This window comes from Chelonia mydas, chromosome 6, assembly GCF_015237465.2.
Source record: "Chelonia mydas isolate rCheMyd1 chromosome 6, rCheMyd1.pri.v2, whole genome shotgun sequence".
Taxonomy (NCBI): domain Eukaryota; kingdom Metazoa; phylum Chordata; order Testudines; family Cheloniidae; genus Chelonia; species Chelonia mydas.
The window spans coordinates 64,277,729-64,292,925 of record NC_051246.2 but is presented as its reverse complement, the minus strand read 5'-3'; the positions used below and the strand labels follow the sequence as shown (position 1 = coordinate 64,292,925).

Sequence of the window (15,197 nt, the reverse complement as noted above, 5' to 3'; positions counted from 1 at the left end):
TTTTTAAAAAGAGAAAGAAAACTTCCTTGAGGGTAGTGGCTTAGATGCTGGTTTCCCTCCTGCTGCTGGATTCCCTCTGACACCTGGATTTGTGTTCTTCAAAACCCAGCTGGCTAGCACAGTAGAAATTCAATACAGATCTCCTCAACCATCACCAGCGCAGCTTCCATACAGAACCAACTTCCAAGTTTTATGTAGCAATGATCACACACACTCTTACCTGATGGGCTTCTATGAAGTTCCCCCTCAGGATACAGGAGACTAGGAGTGACTCAGGTGGGGAGAGCATCATGGGGATGAGGAGGTTCTGCTGCTGAGGCTTCAGCCTACATTCCAGGTCACTCCAGCCAGACACAGTACTGGTACTTCCCTCTACAAGAGCAAAGAGGGAAACAACATGCTGGGTTATAATTGAAATAAACTTATCAAGGTCCAATGCTTCTCAGCTTTAATATGGAGGTGGGGAATTTGAAGCAGCGTTTACAAAACAGTTGTAAGGGGTTGTATTGTCTGCTTTAAGTGACCAACATCCAGCTGATCACGATCATATATAATGCCTCCCACTGCGAAGAATCCAAAGCACTTTACAGAGATCAGTTCACCCATCACCTGCCTCTGTGGCAGACCCTGTTTAATAAACACTGCAGCACCACACAACTATTTAGGCCAGAAAGTGAAGAACACTTTCAGTTAACAATCCTACTGTTATATTTTTCATGGGATTTTCAATAACTATTACGGATCTGGACCTCAGTTTCACAATTCACCTGAAGGACAGCACCCCTCAGCAGCCCACCATCTCCAAGCATCAGCAGGGGCACTGGCCCAGTAGTAACAGAGGTATGAGTCTCAGGTACTGAATCAGACGACGATGTTGATATAGAACTCTAGGTGTTCATTGGTGGTTTTCTAATCAAGTGCTGACCAGGTCTATTCCTATTTAGCTTGTGAGATTAGCCAAGATCACAGCCTGAGGTGACAGGTACTCAGTCAAGTAGCAACTGTGACTGCTGATTGGACAAAGAAGCTGAAAGGCAACTTCAGGTCCAATAGACTCTGTATTCCACAGAAAAAGACAGTTTTTATATAGCATCATTCAGACAAAGCATTCCAGAACAACTGTCAACAGACATGAGTCAAGCAAAGAAGCCATGGTCTTGAGAGGTGATGAACCCACACCGCCTCCAATGAAGTCAGCATGGCACTTAGATACCACAATGCCAGATGCCTTAGAAAGGTATGTGGGGTCACCTCAGGCTCTGGATTAGTGTGACTTTATCAGTGATATTTTAAAGGCACAACAGTGAGAGTCACAGTTCTAGCTCCTACCACAACCATAACTCCATCCAAGCACATACGTGTTCTGTATTAATGCATTAGCTCCTAAACGTACACAATATATATTTATATTGTAATAATAAGAGAGAAGACAATTCAGGGCCCTAGTGGCCCAGTGTTTGGGAGAGGGCAGTTGCAGTTCTGTAAGCCTTTTTATGAATTTAAATATTTTATATTTAACAAGTCTGTGGCCTCCTAGAGTTTCACAATTGTCACTATGCTGCATAACACAGCCATTTGCAAAATCACAGAAGCAGCAAGAGAGTGCTGATCTTCCTGTCCCAAAAAGAACAGTCCATGGCATTCAAATTAGAATCTCTGTTAGCAGGAGAAAGTCTGAAAGTCTAATGACTCCATCCTGCACAGAGCAGTGATGTGCACAAACCAATCAGTTAATTTCAGTACTGCATTATATCATTGTGTAACGACAAAACAAATATATCCTTTCAATGAGATTTAGTACCTGATGTGCTGGTGCTCAATTCACTGCTTGTACTCTCCAGTGATTGACTTGAAGTTCCCTCTTTACAATCTGAAGTAGAAAATAAAAACAGCACGAGAAATATATCGGACCCAGACAGGGCAATCAAAGCTCCTCTTCTGGGCAAAAGAGCTCACTGGGGATAACACAGATTATTAGGCAAATGCAAGATACCACTGACGTGGTCTTGACATGAGCCATCACTTAAAGAAGACACTCACTCTGGAACAGAAGAGTGGGCCATCCAGTCTGGTCTCCTGCTAGTGGAGAATGTCAGATGCTTCAAAGGAAAATGTAACCACTCCCATTCCAAGAATAACCCTAGTTCTACAGTGTTGTTTGAGAGCTGAAAAGGATGTCAGATTTTCTTCCCCACAAGGTGATCAGTTTAAGTCTTGAGGCAGGAGACTCAAAGGCTACTGTAATTTTTAACCCACCTTCTATCACTGCAGATGCTATGCTCATTCATGGTCATAAACAGATTTTTTTTGGGGGGGTGGGGTGAGGCTTTTTTAAAAAAAAAAACAAAAACAAAAAAAAACCCCACAGTATCTTGCAAGTTCCACAGAGTTATCATATGTATAGGAAGAATTATTTTCATGCATCAGTTTTAAGTTTGTTTCCTTTTAATTATGAGGTGGATTTTGGGATAATGACATCTAATCAATGGGTACTGGACTAGGACCAGCCACACTTCACACAGAACACCAATTGTATTTATCGAGGATACTGACTAGAGAGCTAGAGGAGATAGAGTACTAGGCCAATTTCCAGTCCTGTGAGCCACATATCTTAAGACACCACCAATTAGTTTCCTATCCAGGTGACATGACATGCACTTGCAATGCAGCCTCCACGGCAATTTCTTAACTCACCCATCCTCCATCTTTGAGTTTGACGGCGCTTCCTCAAGCTGGAGCGTCTGATTAAGGAGTAGTGTCTCTTGGAGGCTGCAAGCTGATTTTCTGAAAGAGTAGCAGTGTTAGTGATTTCTTTAGGAGTCGTCATTATACACATACAAATGCACTGGCTGGCAACTGGTCATGACAAAAAAAATGACTAGATATATAGCAAGAAACTAGGCACCTAGTACAAATAAGGATGAACACGCAACAGCGTGGTCCAGGGCAATGCCCTAGTGAGAAGTTCAGACTCATCTGTCCACAGATGTCAAGGAAGGTTCTGGGATTCCTATCAGTATGCTACTGCCCCGGGCTCTGCTCAAAGTAACTAATATTTAATACACCCTCTGGAGTCAGGTTTGTTGGAGAAAAGGTCACAACACTTCAGCTCCATGAATGTTCTGCTAAGTCTGAGCCCACACAAGCTCCAGAAGACATTAGCACTACACCTCAAAACTGACCTGCACTACCTACTGTTTTCCCAGCCCTGGGCCTCTCTAGAGGAGAATCTTCCAGCCATCCCACATAATGTAGCAGCTTTGTGAAGCAGACAAAAGAAGAAATGGAGAAAACAGTCATTGCAAGCTACACTAAAGACCAGTACACGAGCCCACCAGATTAATGAGCTCCTCTCCCACGCGTGCTGTAGATCTTTCAATTCAAGGATCACCAAGCTGGCACTACTGAGATCCCAGTGGATCTTACCTGTGTTTCTGTTACTCATCACTACTTTGTATCTCCATTGAGCTTCAGAGAGGTATTTGGAGAACTGCAGCACTCTGCTCCCAAAGACATCTCTATTCACAGAGAAATTCAAGCACTCCACCAACTCCAGCTCCTCATGGGGCACATTACTCGAATCCCATGGGAGAGAACTTTGAATTTCTTGCAGGTGGTTGAGGAGCATCTTGAGGAAGGCATCCACTGCCAGATCATCCACTAAAAATCCACTGACACCACTGGCAAAATGTTTCAGATCTAGATAGCTCAGCCTGGAGGATTCACAGGTCTCACCACTCAATTCTGAGCCAAGCAGAGTTTGGGTATCATGGTAGACTGTCCGGGGGGCCTGAGGATGTCTCTCTGCCTTCCTTTCAGGCTCTGCTGGGTGCTGTGGACTTTCTGAGGTGGAAGACTCTCGGCTGGCACTACCATCCAAGTTCCCAGCACCACAGCTCTTTTTCACAATATCGTCCTCTTCTGCATAGTCCTCGAGCAGGGGAGTCTCTGTGTAGAGGTCACTATAGGAGACAAAAAGCAGGGAGAAGATGTTCTCCAGAAGCTCCAGATGCAGAGGAGCAGGGACACGCCGTAAGAACTGCTGGCACTTGGCAAGATACTGAGGAAAAATAGCTGGACAATCTGTATGTGTTATAAAAAAAGAAATAAAAAACACACTTAAAACATTTTCCAGGAATTGTTTCCTCCTCCCCTACCCCATTTCTGATTCCACAATGGTGCTCAAAGTTACAAGAATGGGAACCAAGAGAGCCATTAGTGAACAAGATGGCAATGGACTTTTATAAGAATCTTTGCCATATCAGTTCAGAGCACTGGTCCATCTAGCTCAATATCCTGCCTCCAGCTATGACCAACGCTAACAGTTCAGAGGTGAACATTTCTCTCCTGATAAAGCATCTAAACATGCAACGAGGGAGCAGGGAATTAGTCCTCCCTGGCCCCAACAGTGACCATCTTATGCCCTGATGCCCAAACTCAGATTTCTTCCATTTTAGCACATTTCTATAGCTTGTGGCCACTAAGAAAGACTATGTAACCACAACGTTAGCTACAAAAATATCAAGCTCTTTTAAAAAAAATCCCAGCTAAAATATCCCATTAATGCTAATATTTTCCACTTACAGAATGTTTTTAATCTAAGGATTTTAGAGTGCTTTACAAAGGTGAGTAACTTACTTTCTACATCTATTACTATTACGTGTAACACTTATCTACCTCACATAGCTGCTGTGAGGTTTATTTGCTTGTAAGTAAATAACTCTTTGGATAAAGAAAGTATAGATGTTCACAGTTTAATATTAAAATGAATTACAATCCACAGAATCTAGCAACTAGATATGTACAAGCTACTAAACCTAGGCAAGGAGGCCGATCTCCTGGTGGGTCTTTAAGAGGGGTCGAGTCCACAGGGAGGTCACTGAGAAGGCTGTGCATGCAGTCCTTGCACTTCGAATGACGGTGCGAATTCACACACAGTGCATAGATTGCGTATTTCATGGCGCAAAATGCCCAGAAGAGAACCAGGTTGCGTTGCTGACTCAGGAGGCTGGGAACCGGCACCGCTGCAAAATGAAACATAGGAGGGTAAATTCTCACACATTTTGAGGGACACTGACTAATTCTAGTTTCTAACAGGTCTTCAAATTCCCCTCCATCCCGAATTCCTTTTAGAAAATGAAAGTAGGGATTTTTCTGCCCTTCCTGTACGGATGTTTATAAAGAGGGCAAGTGTTCCGCAGTATAATTTGTTAGTTTCCCTCCTGCTGAAGGCAGTGAAAACAACTGCACAAAAGTCAATACAATTTAAAAAAGGAAAAGTAATTTTACCCCACATCCCTATTGACTTGTCTTGGGTACAGTCTCCTTATGGGGTACTCGTGACTACAGTAGGGTCAAAGTGTTCTGACAGAAGTAAGATTTTCAAATTGATAGGTGCCCTTTAATTCTTATATTTAAGTTGTAGACATGCTTCCACGGAATTAAATACCTCAAATCAGAGTTATTTACTAGACAATTCCATAGACGATTCCACCATAATTCCTGTCATGCAGGTTCCCAATCTTTGTGTTTTAAGACTCCTCTACCTGCTTTATGCTCTATTCCACCCTGACTATTGTTAAATTCTCTACATCTCAAATCTGCCTCTTACTCTCCAATTCTATTTCTAAACCCCTGGTTTTTTAATCTCTTGCTTCACTTACTGCAGTCTCTTCCTCTTGGTTTTCTCCAGGTTCCGCATCACAACCCTCAATATCCTCCAACATACAGCTATCAAAATCATCTTCCTTGTTTACTATGCCAGCTATGTTGTCTGCTTTCTTTGAAACTCTGTATTGATTTTTTTTCCTCTCTCTCACATCTATACATCACACATCTTCAAGACCCTGGCATAGCTTGGTTCCCATTTCATCTTCTGCCACTTCCTTACATTCTGATAATTCAAGTCATCTTGATGCTCTTAGTTTCTTTCTCCCATGAGTGGCTCTGCCCTTTCTTCTTGTCATTTCCTATACCTGATCATCATCCTTGACCCTGCGCACCTCACAGTCAGTCTCCTCCAGCCACTTCTTATACAGGTGGCCTTCCACAGCTGACCTCCACCCAGCCTTCCTCCATGAGATTATGATTTAACAATATATGGGACAAAGAACAGAGAACAACATCCATACTTGGCAACAGAGGGAAATTTAAGCAAATCTATCCTAGTATAAACATTGCCTAAAGGTCTGTGTTGCTGGATGTGGTTACAACACAGAAGAGTTAAACACATTCAATATATGGTTTGGCCTTGCAGTGTAGATAGGACTGAGTTGTGTTGATGCATTTACAATGCAAGGCCAAACCTTATTTTAACCAGGTTGAATGCTAGCATGTTATAACATGTCCTGCAACATGGTAGATTTTCCTTGGGCAGACAGGCCACAATTGTGGCCAAACTAGTTTATGAACTGCTTTAAAGAATTTGTATTAACCTAGCTGTATTATAGTTTGACTCCAGCCAAACTGGCTGATCAAACTTTTAAAACCTAGTTTGGGCGCTACCTCACTTGAACAACACTTAAGCATGACTATTAAGCATGATTACAGGTGACCAGTAAAGGATTTGAAGGAAATAAGGGAATTATACCCTTTTGGTTTCTTTATGACAGATACCAGTAGCTTGAAAGGTCTCCCCCACCCTTCCCAGCTTGTTTTGCAGGCAGAAAAGGTGTCAGATGCTAAAAACGTGGTCCCTTCTTATCACATTAAAACAGCAGAGCTGAATACAGTGTACAAGTCACCCCCAGCTCATCAGGGAACAAAACACACAGGTAGTAGCATATTATGGCATTTCTGCTTTCAGTACAACTTATGCTCCCTATGTAGATAAATGTATTGGTTTCTAATAGATAGTGTATTATAGTATAGTAGTGGTTCCCAAACACTACCATTTAAAACAATAAGAAAAGGAGTACTTGTGGCACCTTAGAGACTAACCAATTTATTTGAGCATAAGCTGTAGCTCACGAAAGCTTATGATCAAATAAATTGGTTAGTCTCTAAGGTGCCACAAGTACTTCTTTTCTTTTTGCGAATACAGACTAACACGGCTGTTACTCTGAAACCTGTCATTTAAAACAATGTTACAGTAGTGTTTGGGACCACTACTGTACAACAGAGTAGTACTTTTTTATAGAAGGACTGGACCAGCCCATCTGCCTGCTGGTAGTGCAGCGTGGGTATTCATGAACTATTCAAAACCAATACACTGGAGTCACATAATGCCTACGGTCCTGTCCAAACACTGGGAGCTGAACTGCAATAGCTAGAACAGTGTTTGAACTATGTTAATCAAAGTGCTCAAGCATTGTTTCCATGAAAACCAGAGCACAGATTTTTCTGAGAATGATGCCATAAAACTAAGGAGTTTTACAGAAAATATATCTGCCAGTGTAAGCACATCCTAAGATCCATCATTGCAGTTCTACTGGTGGTAGCAATGGTGGAGTGTAGACAGTACTCGGGTGTTTTTACCATCCTGTCCTCTAAGGGTATGTCTACACTGCAACTAAATACCCGCCGTTGGCCTGTGTCTGTTGACTCGGGCTCATGGGTCCCAGGCTGTAGGGCTGTCTAATTGTGGTGTAGATGTTCGAGCTTGGGCTGGAGCCCAGGCTCTAGAACCCCACAATGGGGGAAAGAGTCCCAGAACCTGGGCTCCAGCCTGAGTGTCTACACCCCAATTAGACAGCGCCCCCGTAGCCCAAGCCACATAAGCCTGAGTCAGCAGACACAAACACCCGCTGCTGGCCTAATTGCAATGTTGAAAACACCAGTCTCCAGTCTGTAGCGATACATCCTCTCTTGCTAAAATAATGGTGAGAGATTTTCAGAAATGCGTAAGTGCAGACACAACCACACAGACTAGAGCAGAGTTTGACTCACATGGGTTTCCAAAAAAAGTCTTCATCCAGACTATTCGAACATAAATCATCATCTCACTGTGTCTCTGAACACCATTATAACTGAAACATTTTATTTGGGTCCTTTCCACATTGGAAGCAGAAGTGCAACAGCTGCTAATAGGGCTATGTTTAGACTAGTCTTTTTTTCCTGAAACTTCCCACCACTGTAGTTCTGTAGGTGGTAACAACTGCAGGAATGATAGTTTAGGAAAGGTGGCTGCTGGTGTTTTAGCCAGGTATCATATAACCCATACTCCAGTCTGTCCATTTTACAGCACTTTGTGTCTGGTCAGTTTCATTGTTTTGTTCATGGTCAATTATACTGTCTCATGCACTAAAAAAGACATTACCCTGATACACTGATCTGAGAGGGAAGCTCAGAAGCATGCTCTTCCCCAGGAGGGTGTTAACCAGTAACAGCAGCAGCAAAAATTAAACTAAGCCAGCAGCAGACAGGTGCATGCACAGGAAGGAAGCGAGGTGGGTGGAAGCCTTTTCCTGGTATGTGCTGCTATTTTTGGGCCCACCCAAATTACCCTTCTAATCATCATCATCGGAGTAGAAAACTCAGTTTTTTTAGACTTCCCGTCCCCCCACTCTTTCAATTTCAGGATACGTTATCTAAATTTACTCTGTCAGGAAGCTGAATTGTAAAAGAATTCAAAGTCACAGCACCCCTTTTAAATGCAAGTCTCTTAATTCACCCCTGAGCTGGAAGAAAAGGGAAGGCTTAATTTTCATTAACTAGTTCTGTAAATTAAAGTGATCTTAGAGAAGTGAAACCAGGGCTAGAATTATCCTTCTGTGCAGCTGCATGACTCAGGCAGATCTAAGTGGCCTGAGTCTTCCCACCCCAGAGAGGTCTCTGATAGTATTTCATCAGCAGATATTTAAAGGTGGAGTCCTATATTATAACAGAGATGCTAATAAACATCTAACTCAGAGAGGAGTAACGCACTAAGTTAATGTAATGGCACAGCAGCAAAATAAGTCTCAATAACAGGCCTTGGGGGAAAGAAAAAAAAAAGATCTTGCTGACTGAGTGTGATAATTACAACAGAATTGAAAGAAGAAAAAAGAAAAGCGGGGGGGGGAACCCCAGAAGAATGCCCCAGGTTGGGTTTCCTCCTAGGCCTATCTCATGACCAACTGCAGCCCAACATTTACCTCTGCTCCATTTCACAGACATTTATTTGAACAGGCCTAGGGAGCCGGAAGGTGAGAGAGAGATAAACCTCTGTTCATTAGGGGCACTAATTGATCCCCAACTCCCTGCCATAACACACACACACACAAAGTTAAAAAAGAGGATGCCACCATCTTGACACTTTGTGGTAGGAGATAAAGAACTGGCTTCCTTTTAGAGAGCAAAAGAAATCAGAAAGATTCAGCATTACTGCAAGTTCTTTCATTGAAAATTGTTGGTTCATTTAAACTTGAAATTACCCATTCCATACACAGACACACACAGCTCCCGCATGCAGGGGAAAAACAAAAACCAAGCTAACTGGGTTTCATAACCTTCTCATAGGAGACAGTTCTCCTTTAAAATGGAAATTGGTGAGAATCACTTTCCTACACCCTATGGAATTGGGTTTAAGTTCTGCTAAGTGATATGTTTATGATTTGCAAAGTGCAAGTTGTATGCACTGATCCTTCCAGACGGGAGTACTATCAGCATGATGAGAAATTTAAAAGTATATGCTGAGTGGACTCTGCAGAAGAATACTTTTAAATGACATTCCTACTCATTTACCCTTTGTCTGCTGGTCTCTGGCTGGAACCTTCTGAAGAAGCTCAATGACATCCTCTTCATTCAGGGCCAGAAGGTTGGTGAGGTGATGAAGAGAGTAGAGTGCAGAGTGGCAATCCAGACTGTACAAGTGTTGCAAAAGAATCTTCTTTGGGATAGTAATACTACAAGAAAAAGCAAGACTAATCAAAATGGTGAAAATGGGTCCACCACCTGAACCTTGTGTACACCAAGGATCTTCCAGTATTAACACTGACTCAACTTGCGAATTTAAAAAAATTAAATAAAAATGTAGACAAGCATCAAGTTTCTATAGCTTATGGCCACTAATGGAGACGTGGCATAGATATTGTATACTTGGCATTTGTATATTAAACATCTACATATGTAATTCTGACTACGTGGGGAGCCTTTGTCAAAATACATGGTTTGTAAAAAAAAAAAAAAAAAAAGAGTGCTTCTGGCTGTTTCACCTGTTTTGCTGTGTGCACCATTCAAGAACCTCCACTTGAGCCCACAGCCCATCACAGAACTCTTTTAATACTGAGTCATTGCACAGACCCTGTTAGAGAGAGACAGAGCAAATTAGCCTCAGCTAACATAAAATGAAGAGATCACATTTACACCAGATCCCTCTACCTTACCAAGAATAGCACAAAATCAGAGTTTGGTTCACATGTGTGATGTTTAATGGCTAAAGGAATCTTAACATATTTAGATGGGCAGATTTCTGCACCTTTACTTTATTTACACATTAAAGCAACAAAATGGAGGATAGAAAACTGCATTTTGTTTTGAAGGGGCCCTGTTAAGGTTAAGCAATCTAAACTGGACAGTCATTTTTTCCAGTCTGTAAGCTCATCCCTGTAGCTTTTAATATTTTATTTGTAAAGAGAATCTAGTGCTTCTGAAAGATACTACAGGACTTATATCTCCAAAGCTGTCACTCTAGTTATGTACCCAGAATGGATACTGTATGGGTTAGAAGTACACGCTGCCTACAGACTCACCTCCAATATGCCTATGTTCTGCTATGGATGCCTGCCCACTAAACACTGATCTGAGACTGTGCTATCTTATACAGGTCACTGACCAGGCATCAGACGGTAACTCCCTTAAGACATTATTGACCTGGGATGGAGTTCAATCAATGATCTAGAAGTGAAAGGCTCAGTATCCCATTATCAGTTGTCCAAGGCAACCATTCACCAATACTGCTTGGATTGGAACTACAGGCTTAGTGTTTAAAAGCTCTGCATACCCAGAAAAGGAAGAAGATTCCAAAATAAAGTGGACGCTCTAGTCTCAGCTCTGACATTTAGGCTACTGTGGATTTTATTTTGGGCATTCAGGACTAAGTGAATGGCACTGCTCAACTCAGATCAATAGTGCCTACAAGTTCAGTGGCACATGTGAAATGGACTAAGTGTCTCAATGCAGTTCCTGGGCATAAGTACCCACAATACAAAGTCAAAACCACTGGCACTATTTGGCCTTGAGTTTCTGAGGTCAAGGACTGAATGGGCCCTGGAGAATGGCCCCGAGGACCCCATTCAGGTCATAGTGGAGGCACACAGATGAAGATGTAGTGTAGACGAACTTGCAATGCTGCTGCCTGTACACTATTTGTTTTAAGGAAAAGTTTGTTTTTATAAAATCTTTTAAAAAGAGGTTGAAAATCCTAACCAGAGGATTCACCCTTACATCTTCCATTTGGAAAGACATTTAAAAGTCCAGAATCTCAGTTTATGCAGTTAATCAAATCTGAAGTCTCTAAAATGAGACTTGTTCTAACAATCCAAGCAACTAATTTAAAATGACCGGAATCAAATTGAACAGTCAGTCATAGCATTCAGCCATTTCAACCTGCTCTCCACTCACGTACTTGCCTGAGTTTTGTGAAGAGCATACAACAAGTTTTTTGCTGATTCTAAGCTGTGACAGTGAGTCCACCCTAGCAATACTAGAAGACGGCTGAGGGGGTTGAATTCTCGACTCAGTAAACTGCTCAAGCCTGAGAAGTCTTCCCTTTTTAATAGTGTTAATGCAGTCACCTAGAGAACAAAAAGGAAGAAAGCATCTGTTATTCTAAAAATGCAGAATCCTGCTAGGGTGGTGGTGGACTGTCATAATAGTAGTTTCAGAAAGTAGTTTAACTTCCTCAAACCCAGATTTTACAGGCTTTATTTGGGCTACAAAGAAAAGGAGTCACTCTAAGTGGAAGCCAGAGAATCAATCCACCCCCTCTCCAATTCTGCATATTTTAAATAGGTTTTATGCAGAAACTAGTGGAGTTTTTGAGCCAGTAACAGAATTAATCTTGACTCATCTGTCTGGATTCTTGTGCCCTCAATACACGTCTTTATTTGTGCACTTTTATCTCCAATAGCACCTTTCACCCCAGGCTCCCAAGTGCTTCACAAGTATCCATTTAACTCCACAACCCTTTTGTGAAGCATCATTATCCCCATTTTACATATGGGGTACTTGAATCACAGAGAGGTTAAGTTGCTGCCAAGGTTACTCAGTGAATCAGTGGGAATCCCTGGCATGGTTGGGAGTAGAATACAGGAGTCCCATCTCCCACGTTCTCTGTTCTAACCATCAGACCACACTGGTTTAAATCTTCCAGAGACCTCCATGCCAATATCTTAAATCATAGAGATGAAACACTGCAGATGGGTCAACAGATAATAAAAACCCACTGCTAGTTAGCTAATCTCTTGGTACCAAAAGTCAGGACAGCTGAAGACCTCTAATCAAATGTAAAATGTTCTAATGCTGGAATCCTGGTGCAAACTTGATCCACTACTGGGTTTTCTCCTCCCTATCATATTTATTGCCATACCAGAATCTGCTCCAGAAAGTGCTTGCTGCTGCTCAGGCAGTAAAAGTAGGCAGTCTTCCAAGAATAAACCTCTTCAGGCTCTGAGAACAAAGCCAGCATTACCCGCTCTGTTTCCAACTGCTCAGATGAACCTGAGAGACACATAAATGGGATTACTTTCAAACACAGAGAGCTACCTCTGAAGAAAGCAGGCCCTGGGCAAGGTTTACAGCAGTAGAACAGTTAGGGAATCACTAAGCAAAAGCCACATTCAGACTCCATAACTAAGTCTCCATAACAAAAAATCCCTATGTGGCCAAACTCCCACCCCTTCCTCCCGCCGACCTGTCTTGCCTGCAAAGTCTCAATGGTCCAACTTTTAATGAGAAAACAAAACAAACCTTTTCCTGGCAACTTTGGCCCCAGCAGTTTCTCTCTTGTCCTCTCTGTGAAGACGTTGCTGTACAGACAGAGCAAGGCATGGCTCTGCTTCCTCAATATGCAGCCCAGTAACCTCTCTTCCTTCAGTGGGCTTCCTTCAGCCCAGCAAGCATCCAACAGCTCCCTGCACAAGTGTCGGAGCTCGCCAGTCTGATGCTCCACTTCAAAATGCAACACGCTAAGGGCACTGTAAATAGCATCTACTGTCTCACTCTGATCCAATTCTCCTGAGGATTTGGGATACCGCTGAAGCCTCTGCAGAGATTTTAAGGAGTCACGGAGAAAGTCAACGTAGATATTCTGCAGACAGCAGCTGTGCTGGAATGCAGAGCTGGGTGTGCCAGGTTCTGCCTGCAGGAACTCCAGCAGGGCTTGTGCCCGCCGGGGAGCCCTCAACAAAAGCTTCCGGAGAGCAGAGGTTGCTTCCACACTGAATCTGTAAGTGCGGCCATCTCTTTTCTTTCTGTCCGATTCATGCTTGCTCTGGACACATTCAAATGCTTCGAACAGCTCCTGGGAGGAAACAGACAGATACGATCGGGGGCCTGAATGCCACTTGGTTTTCACACACACAATAAACAGATATACAACAAATTTAAAGATTCAATAGACATCCACTTGGAACCATTAATTTACCTTGGCAACCAACTCTGCTACAGGAATTCAGAACTACAGGCATTCAGTTTCAATCCCAAAATAATGCACTTTTTGCGAACACACGCCATCAATGATTATGACTCCCAAGAAGCTCAGATGCTGCATACTCGCTCACCTAGTCCAGTGCCCTGTCTATAATAGTGACCAAATCTGGATGTTTAAAGTATAAAACTCCCATAATGCTCCTAACTACAATACTGCATTATTGAGGGAGTTTCTTACCGTTCCCCTTCTGGTGGTCCGCTTATGAAATGAGGACACAGAGTCCTTATGATTTTCATCCTAACTAGAACCATTGCAGATCCTATTAACCATTAGCAACTAGTCTTTTTTAAAAATCTTACAAAAGTAAACATTCAGCCAACAATTAAAAATCTTTGCAAGGCAAATCCCCATCCAAATATTTGGTTTATTAAAAACAAAAGAGTTTTTAAAACCTATTTTACTTTCCACCACTGGTGCTGTTTGAATTTTTTTTTTAAAGTATCGACACTGGAATTTTTTGTTTTTAATTACGGAAACCTTCCTACTGTATGAAAAAAGTACTTCACAAAACCCAAGTTTTTATTGAAGTGTCCCACTGATTTTGTTACTTTGGCAGCCAGATCCAGGTTTTCCTTCATTCGTCTTTCAAAGTGTCTATTGGTTTCCTCCCCCACCTTCCATAATTTCAAAACCAAAAGAATTAGCATGGTGCAAAGAGAAAAGCAGAAGTATAGACCAGACAATTACATTCAGCTAATACTTGCAGCTGGTTAATACCAATAAGGAAGAAGTATTGTTTAGGCTGATGTAAGGAGGTAAAGTTAGAGATAATTAGATGAAGCTGAGCAAAGGCTGATTATTAGAAGAAACCTCCTGTCTGAGGTCTAGAACACTGTGGAACAATCTAACAAGTAAAGTCATGGAAACCTGCACTGTGTGGGATATTGAAAATGAGCTAGATAGAGCACTGGAGAATTATTACAGACAGTAACAGTGTCCTGGGCCCAGTGGACATATTTCTGTACTTCATACAAAATGATCTCCCAAGACACAGGAGCACTTGTATCCATTGCAACCTACAGTCAAGCCTTGTTAGTAAAGGCACTTTTACTCCAGTCTGGTCTACCGTATTAGTTCTTTCAGGCTGGGGTCAGTAAACCTAATGGAAGTATGGATTTGTGACCCCAAGAGCACTATGAAGAGAGTTCCTGCTCCCCAAATGCCTTTGAGATAAGTTTGCAACATTCCACTGTTATTGTATTTAAAGGGCTTTCACAAACCCTAACCTCTTTACACCTACCCTCAACACACGAAATCCCAATTGAGATGGAGCGAGCAGAGACAAATCATTTCAGTGTGATTTCAAACTATCAGCCTGACATTATGATCTGATGAAAGGGTACAAAATAGGTAAATAAGAGGACAGAGTCCCATGGTGAAACCATACCAGCTACATCCTTTGTAGAACTGGCATGCACCTTTCCTCCCCATCAGCCCTACTGAAGGGGTTCTCCACAACAATCACTGTGCAGCTGGCTGCAGCCTCTTGAACTGCACCACTGAGATCCCCCAATTCTGGCAGCAACCTTTTTAAAACCACAAATTTAATAATTTGCTCCAGTATCTT

At 42.2% G+C, this 15,197-nt stretch overlaps 1 protein-coding gene across 11 annotated transcripts in view; it reads right to left on the bottom strand.

The window, feature by feature from the left end:
* The window catches only part of ZFYVE26 (zinc finger FYVE-type containing 26), a 70,570-nt gene that overhangs the window by 49,596 nt on the left and 5,777 nt on the right, over positions 1–15,197 (bottom strand). For all 11 annotated transcript variants that reach the window (XM_037900265.2, XM_037900266.2, XM_027832258.3 and 8 more), the window contains 10 exons: positions 12,889–13,441; positions 12,509–12,639; positions 11,550–11,714; positions 10,134–10,222; positions 9,664–9,824; positions 4,818–5,024; positions 3,427–4,083; positions 2,695–2,784; positions 1,802–1,870; positions 221–372 (listed from right to left, as the gene is read on the bottom strand). In XM_037900265.2, coding sequence (XP_037756193.1) covers positions 221–372; positions 1,802–1,870; positions 2,695–2,784; positions 3,427–4,083; positions 4,818–5,024; positions 9,664–9,824; positions 10,134–10,222; positions 11,550–11,714; positions 12,509–12,639; positions 12,889–13,441 — 2,274 coding nt within the window. The remainder of the gene's footprint in view (positions 1–220; positions 373–1,801; positions 1,871–2,694; positions 2,785–3,426; positions 4,084–4,817; positions 5,025–9,663; positions 9,825–10,133; positions 10,223–11,549; positions 11,715–12,508; positions 12,640–12,888; positions 13,442–15,197) is intronic.